Genomic DNA, 12015 nt, shown 5'->3' with positions numbered 1-12015 from the left:
CAGAACCACAGGTCAGTGGCCTGGGGCCCAGCCTCTCACCCCTCCCCACCCCTTGCCTCAGGGAACCTCAGGATGGCTGAAGCGGCAGGTGCCTGTGGTTTGGGGTCTCACCCTTGGAGCTGGTTGGCTTTTCCTCACTGGTTCCAAATTCTGGGTGGCCCCCTCAGAGGAGGCTTGCCTCCCAGGACCCCAAGGCCCAGGCACGGCCCTCTCTCCCCACCTCCCCACTGCAGGTGACTGTACTCCTTTCCTTGTTCTGAGCCTCAGTTTCCCTTCCCCGTTGTTCATTTGCTCAGTCCTGTCTGACTTTTTGCAACCCCATGGACTGCAGCTTGCCGGGCTTCCCTTCCCTGAGCAGATAAAAACCCAGTGTGAAGGGGGCTGTGTGGTGTGGCAGCCTTATGCACAGGTCTGGCCTCAGCCCCAGCTTTGCCACTAGGAACCCCTGACCCAGGTCTGGTGACTTGATCTCTTAAGCCTCAGCTAATGCAGCTGGAAAATGGTGATAATGACAGCACCTATGATGAGAGGGTTATAGGAGGAACTTCGTGGGGGTACTTGCCACAGAGCTGGCTGATTGTAAACCCTCTGAGTTTCAGCTGCTAACTCTGAGCAGAGCTGCAGTTGGTGGAAAGTTAGCTCCTCCATGGGAGGCTTTATGGACTGAATGATTGTGGGGACCCTAGAAAGTTACATGTGGTGGGGAGGGATGGGGAAGAGGCTTGGGGGAAGGCCATACACCTGAGCCTGCCTTCCCTCCCTCCAGTCCCTGGTCTCCCTCCCTTTTCTTCAGAGTTCCCTCTGGCCTGGGTGAGGCCAGCTAACAAAGGCCCCCTTGTACAGGTCTGCTTGTTTTGGTAAATGTCCTGAGTAACCTCCCTGGGGTGGCCCAGCAGCCTGCGAGGAGCTGACCTGGAAGCCACAGAATCACATTGTTTAGTTGTCACCTCGGTCTCTCTCTCTTCCCACCATGAGCTCCAGAGTTTGGCCAATTTTTTTCCAGTTCTCAGCTCCTGGGGCTTGAGGAGGGTCTAGACCTAACAGCATAGGGAGTAAGCTCTCTCTTCATCCTTAAATGGAAGCATGAGCTGTGGTGGAGTTCCTTCATAAAAGAAAGGGAAGGAAACTGATATTCATTGGGCACATACATAAGACTATTTATGGGTCATGTGATACTGACCATGTACGTGTGCTAAGTCACTTCAGTCATGTCCGACTCTTCACGACCCTTTGGACTGCAGCCCTCCAGGCTCCTCCATCGCTGGGATTCTCCAGGCAAGAATCCTGGAGTGAGTTGCCATGCCCTCCTCCAGGGGATCTTCCCAATCCAGGGATCAAACCTGCATCTCCTGTGACTCCTGCATTGCAGGTGGATTCTTTACCGCAGAGCCACCAGGAAAGCCCTATACTGGCCACTCTCTGTGAAATAGATTTTAGTACAGCCCCTTTTACGGAAGAGGAAGCTGAGGCTCAGGGATTTTGTTGTTGCTTTTCAATGTTCCCCAAATCACCCAGCTGCTAAAGGAGGAACCAGAATTTGAATCTGGATCCCAAACTAAACCCCTGAGATTTGGGGGTCAGTCACCAGAGGTCGGCTCCATTCTCTTGGAGCACCTGAAAGCCTTTCTGTTGCTGAGGTGTAACTAGCTCCTTCCTTTGCTCTCTCCATCTCCAGATGCTAAGATGGCTTGGTGGTGAAGTTAGGGCCCCATGCATTATATTTTTTCACCTGGGGGCCTTTCCTGATGCTCAAAAGGAACAGTTTTAACACAAAGTAAAAAAGAGTAAAGTCATGAAAAACAGCATCTCAGTAAATGTAAGACAAGAGCGTACATAGTTTCTCTGCTTTTGCAGCATTGTTTATTACAAAAAGAAACCTACAATTTTTTTTTCTTTTAAAGAAAATTCAAGGCTCCAGGACTCATCTCTGGGGCTGATCCATCTTAAATACTAGTAGGGGTAGGAGGGCTCCTGCCAGAACTTCCCACCCCCTTTCCAAGTTTGGACCCGAGGGGCAGTGTACTTTCCCTTTGAGGGTGCATGCAGAACTTGTGGGGTCCCTGGTCCGGCCTTCTGCAGCACCTCCTAGGGAGTGCCAGTGTCCCCTCCCCGCACACACCTGGGGGCAAAGTTCCAGGAAGTTTCCCACTTGACTTAGGAGGTGAGCTCAAGTTCATCATCTCCACCTCAGCTCCAGGAAACCACCCCCATCACGTGGCTTCTGGAAAATGCACTCAGAATTGATCCAGAGAATAATCACAGGTAGAGAAAGTAGAGGGAGCAGTCATTTAAACTCACCCTTGACCCTGTGCCCCAGCAGGGGGTGAGGTCTGTCCGGATCCCTTGCTCCATTCCTTCCACGCCCACCTCCCTGCTGGTGCTGCCAGTGCCTTGAGGAGGGCTGTTCTTCCCAAGTGGGACTTTTCAACCTTGAACTGAAGTGCCTTTGTATGTGGTGGGGGAGGGCAGGAGGACCTGGGATCTCTCAGGCCTTCCAGAAAGCCAGAGCACATAAATACAAACCTAAAACCAGACATTTCCTGCCAGCAGGCATCAAGTCCCCCCGGCTTCAGCTGTGGCCAAAGAGGCCAGCGTGGTGAGCTCCCATTTCAGACCCAGCTGATGGCAGGGAGCGGGCAGGTGGTAGTGTCCTCCTCAGCCCCCTTCACTGTCCTTTGCCCTCCCTGTCATCAAAGAGGTTAGGGTTCTCCGCTAACGAGGCTCGGACCTTTTTCTTCTCCTTGAAGCGGCCTGAGTTGGAGACTTTGACGTGCTTGCCCTTGGTGTTCTTGTCCACAATCTTCTCCAGGCGGGTGTTAAAGTTGCTGCTGGGGCTCCCGCTCTCAGGCCTCGGGGGCTCCGCACCACCCTCAGTCTGGGTGTAGGCGTCAGGGATCTCATACAGCACTTTGGGAGTGGATTTCTTTTTCCGCAGGAAGGTCAGCTTCCACCAACCAACTTCGGTCATGGCGTTCCCAGACCTGAGGGTGGGGCTTCCTGCAGGAGCAGGGGGTGTAGAGAAAGCCGTCAGTGGGGAGAAGGGGTAGGGGCCTTGGAGCAGCCCTTTCTAGTCTCCCAGCCAGGCTTGAAAGAATTGAAGGTAGGGCCAAGTGAACCCAGGATTCAGGTCAGCCATGCAATCCTTTTGGTGAACATGAGGAGAGAGAGGGGTCTGGGGAAGAGGCGGTCAAGAAAACATCCACGGGGACGCCATCTGAGCCAGGCAGACGGGACAGTGGGACAGCTACACACCGCTGCCGGGCAGCTTGACACTCCAGGCCCCTTGGGGCTGCAGGAGGGTGAATAACTTGCCGGGTCATAAGCAGCTGGGCCTTGGCCACCTTCCCAAGCTCTTCCTGCTATGCCTCCAGGCCCTGCTGCCAGGAGCAGACAGGCGATCAGCTGGTATCAGATGGACAGAAACACCCTATGCATTTTCTTTGGAATTCATTACAAAATTAAACAGGATTTGTGATGTTCAGAGTAATTTGGACTTCCCTGTGGTCACCACCGGGGCTGGAGAAGCAGCTGGGGTTTTTCTAAGGGAGAGAAACATCAGGCTGGGAGTGGGAAGTCCCGAGAACCGTTCCAGCCTCGTGACCTCTGGCAAGGTACATCTTTGGACCTCAGTGTCCGCACCTGTCCTTTCCAGACCTAACGTTCAGCTCTAATGTTCATCCTTGCCCACGAGGTAGACGTGCTTTGCAAAGTAAAACTTATTAAGGGGTGGTTCCCTTTCCCCATACAGCTTCCATAAGGACAGGAGTTCGAAGGGAAACTGAACACTTGGAGGGAGGTTTGGTGGGGCCAAGAGGTACATGTGGGGTCTGGTTATCACAGGCTGGACCCTCCATAAGGATACCCCATGAGAGATGGGGCAGGGGTCTGAAAGCCAAGCTTCTTCACTGACAATGTGATGTGTCCTGACACAGTAGTGGCCTCACCTTTTACTATTCCATGAAGTTGCTGCCTGAGCTGGTGTACATTTTGGCAGATGAAGTTATCTGGACACCACAAGAAAAAGAGAGTATAGGCTAGAGATATCAAGATCAATGAAAGAGCAGGCAGAGTGATGAGAAATGGAAGCATCTTTGGGCCTGGAGAGGTTGGTGGTCTGATTTTCAGAACTCCATGGTATTGTTGCAGGGAGAAGTCAATACTGTCTCCATATTGAAACTGTTTCCTTGACTTGCTTTCCATTGCTTTTGTTATTATAATCATACATAATGGCCTGTCTCAGAGAATCTGCCCCTCTGCCTGACTGTTAAACTAAAGTGCCTTTGTTCAGAACCCTGTCCACCCATAGATGGTAGGAAGGAAGAACCTCACACATCCCCTGCCTGAAGCTTGCCACTCTAGGAGATATTTGCAAAATTAATGGCCCTTTTACTGTTTCCTCCTCCCTGCCATCTCTGATCCATAAAAGAACCTGGCATTCAGACCCTGAAAAGATGGTTATTTTGAAACGTTAGTCTGTCATCTTCTTGGTCAGCTGGCTTTCTGAATAAAACTTATTCCTTTGCCTCAACACCTCGTCTCTCCGACTCACTGGCCTGTCATGTAGCGAGCACAGCAAGCTTGGACTCAGTATCAGTGTGAGCTGTGCAAGTCCTGAGGAGGAGGGTGCAATAGCCACAGCACACCGGAAAGCTCGATGATCAACCAGCCCAAGGTCAGGCAAATGTATCACCCACTTTTAAAAACTAATGGTCTTAACTACATTTTCTAAAAAGACCTGAAGAAATATGACAAATGATTAATACTGGTTTTCTTTATGTAGTAGGAATATGGGATGGTTTCTCCTCTCTCTCTCTCTATATATATATATATATTTTTTTTTTTTTTTTTTGATTCCCAGATTTTCCATAATGAGCCTGGAGGTTTTTTTTAGAGGGGGAGCAGGTCAAATTCATAAACAATGAAAGAGGGACTTCCCTGGGAGTCCAGTGGTTAAGACTCCATGCTTCCAATGCAGAGGGCATGGGTTTGACTTCTGGTCAGGAAACTAAGATCCCACATGCTGTGCAGTTCAGCCAAAAAAGTATTTAAAAAGAAAAATAAAGAAAGAAATGAAAGCAGAATGCTGACCTAAGCTTGAAACGAACTGAGTGCCTGCGTCCATGGCCTCCTTGTTGTGGTTGTCCCCTGGCCCTGCATATATCCATCCACTTGCCCAGAGCAAGGGGATTCCTCCCCACCTCTCTGTCCAGGAAGCAGATGCCACTTTGTCAGCTCTGTCCCTCGAGCTGAGCTCAAGAAGCAAGAAAATCCCAAGGATATCTAGTGCAGCTCCCACTTAGAAAGTGAAGGAGGGGTGAGTGGTCAGGTAAATACTTTTAGGGCACCCTGGAGAGGTGGTGCACCAAGGAGACAGCCTGAGAGCTTTGCTTTGGCAGCCTGCCCCACCTGGGCTTAGCACAGCCTTGCACAGAACTTGGTGTTCCAGAATGGGTTTCTGGAAGGAGCTGTGGGGAGGGCCAGGAAGGAGGGACAGGGTGCTTGCTTGGCCTATGGTTGCCCCAGTCACCAGCTGATCTGGGGCAAAACCCACAACCCCACCACGGCCCATCTGGGACTGCTAAGGAACTTGGGGAATGGAGGATTCAGCTCCTGAAACAACAGTAACCACCAAACTGCCTTGCTCTATGAGAGTACCCTCTGCTTGTGCCACTTAAAATATACCACTTTAACAGGTATTAGAACTCGGCATGCATGGGTCTTAACTCTCCTCGGAGTAAAGGGAGCCACTTGTCAGAAAACCAGAGAGAGAGGTCAGAGTAGCCCTTGGGTCCTGCCCTGGAGCTTTCACCACGGCACCAATTTATTGGTGCCCTTGGCTCCCAGCCTTGAATTCTGGTCTCTCCAAAATGCTTTCTGCTAGGCTTTGCTGTCCCTTCTGTCCAGGAGGACATGACACGCCAGTAAGCAGGTGTTTAGCCCTTTAAGCAAGGCTAATCTATGGAAATCTGAATTTGCAGAACAGATAAATTAGCAGACTATTCTTTGTTTTTCAAAATAAGGGGGCTACAAGATTCTTTTAAATCGTGAGCTACCTCAAAATAGTGTAAAATCTGATTTTAGAGAAAAAAAATGTGACACAACAGTCAAACTTCCCAGGTATCCAAAGTTGCAAAAAGCCAGAGGCCAACAGTCACATGCCCACGTGTAGTCACAGGAGGCTAGAGGGACCTGGGGGAGGGGATGTACTTGGAATTTTGAACAGACTCAGCAGTTGGTGATATACCTGCTTCTGCAGGGCCTGAGCAGGCGCACTGAGGGCAAGGCCCTTGCCCCAGAGCCTTGCAATCCATCGAATGATAAAAATCAGCCCTGAAGATGCAAGTTACACCTCCACTGTTTGCACAGTTTAGGAATCCACAAGGGCCTCACAGGATAGCCTGCCACCCCCTGCCTATGGTGGTCAGCACCCTGGCAGGCATGTGGGCACCCCAGGACAGCTCCCACCATGCCAGCTGGGTTCTGTGAACTGCCCTAAGGGCCTTGCCCAGACTGGGTTGGGCTCCTTCTGAGCTGGAACAAGTTAACCATTGACTGGGGTGGAGGTGGAAGGCTGGAGCGGGGGTTAAAGGGGCGAGTCGGCTTCCTGCAGTAAGACAAAACTCAGAGCCTCTATTCCTTGCATCTCTGCACGGCCCCTGTGGTACTTCTCCACTCTGCGTGACACTCAGGTACCCTGGAGAGGACAGGGATATATTCCTACCAGACAGCCAGAAACATCCTCCAGTGGGAGAGGGGGTAGCAAGTGGTAAGCTCCTGTCCAGCAAGAGTTAATAGATCACTGCTCTGGAGTAAAGCTTTCCCAGAAGGAGCTCTGTTGGAGGCCTGGATTGACTCCAAGAAGCCAGTGGGATGAATCGAGCTCTGCCTGCCCACCTAGAGAGAGATGGGAGCTGGCATGTCTGGTCCCCCTTCCCAGCTGGGCGTATCAGCCATGGAAGCAGAACTGAGCCCCCGGACAGAGGTCCATGCCTTGGTTTCCCCTCCCGCCCACCCTCTGCCGGTACCTGTGAGCCCGACTGCTGGGAGGCTGGAGGCGAGAGCTTTCTAGAGAAGGAGCTGAGTGCAGGAGCTGCGCCCCGGGAGACTGGGGGAGGTGGGGGTGCCTCCGGACTGCCACGCCAGGCAAGGTTCAGGCTGGGAGAGCTGGGTAGGAGCAGCTGTGCAGCAGGTGAGGAGAAACAGGTGCAGGAGCGGTACCTGCTCCGCTGTGGCTCCGGGAGTCAAGGTGAACCTGAAACCCAGCCCCTCCCGGCTAAGTAAACAGAAGCAGAGGCCGGCTCAGCTGATGAATATTCATTACCCCAGAAATCCAATCCCAGCGCCCCTGCACCCACCCAGAAGCCAGGGTCCTCCAGGGACCGCCTGGCCAGGAGGAGGGAACCCCAAGGGAAATCGGGGTGGGGAGAACCGGGGAGCCTCCCGCCTCATTCTGCCACTCTCGGGTGCCTGTTTGCACCCCCAACCGTAATTGAGGTCACCCCTACCTGTTTCAAGCCCCAAAGAGGCCAGACCCCTCTCCAGCATGAACTGCCACCTGGACATTTCCCCAGGCACAATCCGGAAAGGGTTAAGGGCCGCTGCTCCCGTTGGCGGGAGAAACGGGTGCACCCAGCTCCTTTGAACTCCGGAGTCGAAACCAGTCCCTGGTTAAACTGGTTGGCAGACCGGTTCCCAGGCTGCCTGCTTCCACCCCAAGCCTCAGGCGGGTGCTGGGTGGGAGGCTGTGGTTCCCTCCTGACCCCAAGGCTTTTCCTCAAGTTCTCCCTAGAAGGGGGTTGAATGGCACCAGATCCTCCTTAGGCCAGTTCTCCAGACCCACTGCAACCTCAAGTGTCTACATCCCCTCCTCCCTCGCTTAGAAGCAATCTTCAAAGACCTTGAAATTCTGCCTTCCGCCATGGACTGTGTCCCATTCCGGGACCGAGGAGATCCGGAGGTGGGGGTGGGGTGGGGGGTGGGCACTGGGTAGAGGAAAAGCGTATAATTCCCCATCCTTGGCACTCCCTCCAAGTTATAGTCTAAATTCTAATTACCAACTCTCAAACCTGCCCACATCTTCAGCACTGAGTCGACATGGTTCAGCTTCTCACGGCCTCTGGAGTTCGTGTTGGCCTCCATCCTAAACAGCCCCTGTGTCCCTGGGCCTCAGGTGGACAGTCCTGCAAGGCTCCCCATGGCCCACAATGGAACCCACTTGGCCTGGCCCTCAGTCTGCACTTTCTCTTCCAAACTCTCCCTGAACGTGCACACAAGGCCTTTCTCTGCCTACCTTCCTTAGTAAGGAAGCTGTCTAAGAGGATGAGATTAGGAATGGTCTCCCCACCCCCTGAGTAAACCAAGACAAACTCCTATTCATCCTTCAAGGCCTAAATTATTATGCCCCCTACTCCCTAGAGAATTGTCTTACTCCTACTGGGCTTACTCACATGCTTCTATTTAACATACCATATGCCATGATTGATTAAGTGTGCACATACACACATATACATATATAGTAATGTAATGATCCAGTCACGTATTTGCCTCCCTTAGAGAATGTTAGCTCCTTGAGAGAAATATCCTATGATATCCCTTATATGTAGAATCTAAAAAGAAATGAAACAAATGAACTTATTTACAGAACAGACTCACAGACTTAGAGAAGGAAGAGGATGAGGGGAAAGGATAGTTAGGGAGTTTGGATCGACATGTACACACTATATTTATTTTAAATGAATAACCAATAAGGACCTATTGTACAGCACAGGGAACTCTGCTCAAGGTGATGAGGCAGGCTGGATGGGAGGGAAGTTTGGGGGAGAATGGATACATGTGTGCGTGTGTGTGTATATGTATATGGTTGAGTTCCTTTGCTGTCCACCGGAAACTGTTACAACATTGTTAGTCAGTTATACTCCAATATAAAATAAAAAGTTAGAAAAAAAAAAGAATGTTAGCTCCTTGAGCCCAGAGTGGTCAGTCACTGATACAGACCTGGCATACAGTCTGTACTTAAAGCAAACTTTAAAATGCAAATAAGAAATATAAGTATTGTCTTTAAGAAATTCTTAGTGCAGCCACTTGTCCCAGGTAAATGTGAGAGAAAACCCATTTATTTCACTTCTGGTAGTTTCAGCTACAGCACACTTGCTGGTATGTTATCAGCTCCCTGGGGATCTATGAGAATTAAGGATATTATTTTGTAAGGTTCTCCTGACTCTCGTGAGAGGTATACACAGCTGTCCCAGGAAGATTTCTAGATCTGTCACTTTCTCCGAAAGCCTGGTTGAGAGTCAGTGTCCAGTCCAGAAGATACCGAAGAGGCTAAAAACTTAACTGAGGTGTTGGGAAAACAGTAGAAGGATGATGGGATGAGCATTAGCCTGGGGACTGTAACCAAGGGTCAGGACACCGTTTCCATCTGTACGGGAGGAAGGGGCTTGTGCTGAAAACACTCACTCCCTTCCCCCGTCTCACCCCACACCACCCTGCTTCAAAATCCAGGCCTTTCTGATGTGTGGGATCCAGAGGGGGCAGAATTCTGTTCTCTCAGCTCCACTCTGGAGGAGGCACCCCAGTGGGTGGGATTTAAGCGGATGCCTACGTGACCTGCCCTTCAGAGAAGGCCAGCAGGGCCAGGTACAGGAGCAGAGGCCCGCCCCAGCTCCCCATCCTGGGAGGGACCAGCCTGGGAAGTTAGGCCCAACCCCTGACCTTTAGTAGGTTTATTTCTGGGAGGAGCAGGGTTGGGAGGAGAGTTTGAGATAAGGCTATAAACTATGACTATCCCTTAAACAGATCACCCCCACAAGGCTGGTGTATTGTTTTCTAGAATTTTCCACCTTTTAACACACCTTCTTAAAACTAGGTTCAAGTGTGATATTTCAAACACGAACATGAAATGCGCAAGTTTTCAGAAATGCATCCTTGTTGGGTCAAGCAAGTTAAAATACACCTAAGGGAGTCTCAAGGACCTTGGTGCCCTGTTAGACACATAGCCAGGGGGCCCCGTTGGGTTGCAGATCTAATCTGGCCTGAAGGATCATTCCTAGTTTGTTGACCTCTGCCCAGAGGGTAGATCTAGGCTCCAGGGATATTTATTTCCCAAAGCAGGGAGAAGGGAGGGCCTGCCATCCTCCTCAGCACTCCCCTTCCCTTGGAAGGCCAGGAGATGAGAGAGTCTGGGGGTGGCCAGCCTGGTTGAGAGGCAAGTGGGACAAGGCCATAGACTGGTCTCCAGAAGCTATAGCAGGTGCAGCCGGGAAGAGGGCAAGGCAGGTCTGAGGGGGGTGTTGAGGTTGCCACTGGAGGGGCTGCCGTTGCTCTCCTTCCAGGAGACCTCAGTGGGCAGTGGGAATATAAGCAGCCAGTATTCATGTGGACTGTGCAAATACTTAGAACGCTGAATCCTCACTGCACCCTAAGATAGAGCCTCCGAGTGGGCTCACCAACTTGCATCCCCACCAGCAATTTTCCTATTACTCTTTGTATTAGTTCCCTGGCTAATTAATTCCATGGCTGCTGTAACACATTACTACAGACTCGATAGATGTAAACAACAGAAATGTATTCTCTAAAATTTCTGGAGGTCAGAATCCCAAAATCAGTTTCAATGGCGAAGACCAAGTTCTTAGCAGGGTCATGATCACTCTTGAGTCTCCAGGGACAGTCCGTTCCTTGCCTCCTCCAGCTTCTGGTGCCTGTAGGCATTCCCTGGCTTGCAGCCACATCACTCCCTTCTCTGTCTCCATCCTCAGGTCACCTTCCCCTCTTCCATGTTGTCCAATCTCTCTCTCTCTCTTTTTATAAGAGTACTTGGGAGAGGGACTTCCCTGGTGGCCCAATGGTTAAGAATTCACTGGCTATTGCAAAGGACACAGGTTGGATTCCCAGATTCCCATGAAGCAGCTAAGTCTGTGTGCCACACCTGCTGAAGCCCAGACCCTAGAGCCGGTTCTCTGAAACAAGAGAAGCCACCACACAAAGAAGCCTGTGCATCATAGCTAGAGGGAAGCCCCTGATTTCTGAAACTAGAGAAAGTCCAGGGGCAGCAACAAAGACCCAGCACAGCCAAAAAAAAAAGAATACTTGGGAGAGTATGTAGGGTCCACCCAGATAATCCAGGATGACCTTACTTAATCACATCTGCCAAGACTCTTTTTTCAAACAAAGTCATATCCATAGGTTCAAGTGATTTGATGTGGAGATCTTGGCGGGGGGCGGGGGACTGGAAGATGAGTTTTTTGTCCTACCACACTCTTCATTTTGACCATTTCTGTACTGTCAGACTGTGGTAGTGAGTGTGTGCAACCAGAATATCCTGCGAGGAAGGACTTACCGCTTCCTCAGCTGATGGCCTCCAGCTGTCTGGTTCTTCAAGGTCCACCTCAGCTGCAGAGAGCATCTCTCCCAAGGGTCTGCCCTTCTAGGGATGTAAGGTCCAGCCACTTCAGCCCCATGAAGGACACGTGGAGGGGCCGTATTCACTTCACCAAACTGACGGAAGTTCTGCAAGGCCTGCGTTACAGCTGGATTTCTCTCTCTGCCCAATCCTACGTCTGTCTGGTTCCTCTCATAGTAAGTGATCCCCAGTAAGCATCCTGTCCCCTAAACTTCACCCACTCTGGAGAACACAACCCAGGATAGAGACATTAACATTTTTGCCAGTGTGATGGAAGTGAAGTCATCATTTTTGTGTCTTATATATTTGCCTTTCCCTAGAACACTGGATTGCGGCTTCCCAGGTGGTAAAGAACCTGCCTGCCAATGCAGAAGACATAAGAGATGTGGGTTTGGTCCCTGGGTCAGGAAGATCCCCTGGAGAAGGACATCACAAGTCACTCCTGAATTCTTGCCTGGAAAATTCCATGGACAGAGGAGCCTAGCAGTCTACAGTCCATGGGTTCGCAAAGAGTCGAACACAACTGAAGCAACTTAGCATGCTCTAGTGCACTGGACTGAAGTGTCCCCCAAACTCAGGTCCACCTGGAATCCCGAAGTGTGACCTTATTTGGA

The 12015-nt window shown here is 51.0% G+C and overlaps 1 protein-coding gene across 2 annotated transcripts; it reads right to left on the bottom strand.

The window, feature by feature from the left end:
- Positions 1-1834: 1834 nt before the first annotated feature.
- On the bottom strand, positions 1835-7595 carry PRR15L (proline rich 15 like). Of its 2 annotated transcripts, XM_043904331.1 has the most exons (3): positions 7506-7595; positions 7026-7252; positions 1835-2997 (listed from the first exon to the last, which is right to left on the bottom strand). In XM_043904331.1, exon 3 carries the CDS (start codon positions 2966-2968, stop codon positions 2666-2668), a length of 303 nt encoding a protein of 100 aa, XP_043760266.1. In that variant the 5' UTR covers positions 2969-2997; positions 7026-7252; positions 7506-7595; the 3' UTR covers positions 1835-2665. The 2 variants fall into 2 exon arrangements, with proteins under 2 accessions (XP_043760266.1, XP_043760265.1); XM_043904330.1 differs by lacking the exon at positions 7506-7595 and having other exon boundaries at positions 7026-7265.
- Between the last annotated feature and the right edge of the window lie 4420 nt (positions 7596-12015).

The sequence above is a fragment of the Cervus elaphus genome, chromosome 5 (genome assembly GCF_910594005.1).
Source record: "Cervus elaphus chromosome 5, mCerEla1.1, whole genome shotgun sequence".
NCBI classification, from domain to species: Eukaryota; Metazoa; Chordata; class Mammalia; order Artiodactyla; family Cervidae; genus Cervus; species Cervus elaphus.
Note: the sequence above shows the minus strand (reverse complement) of the source record. Positions and strands in the feature narration are given on the sequence as shown.

What these genes read in the sequence shown, in the direction of transcription:
- PRR15L (XM_043904331.1), bottom strand. Translation starts at nt 2,968, where the DNA reads ATGACCGAAGTTGGTTGGTGGAAGCTGACCTTCCTGCGGAAAAAGAAA.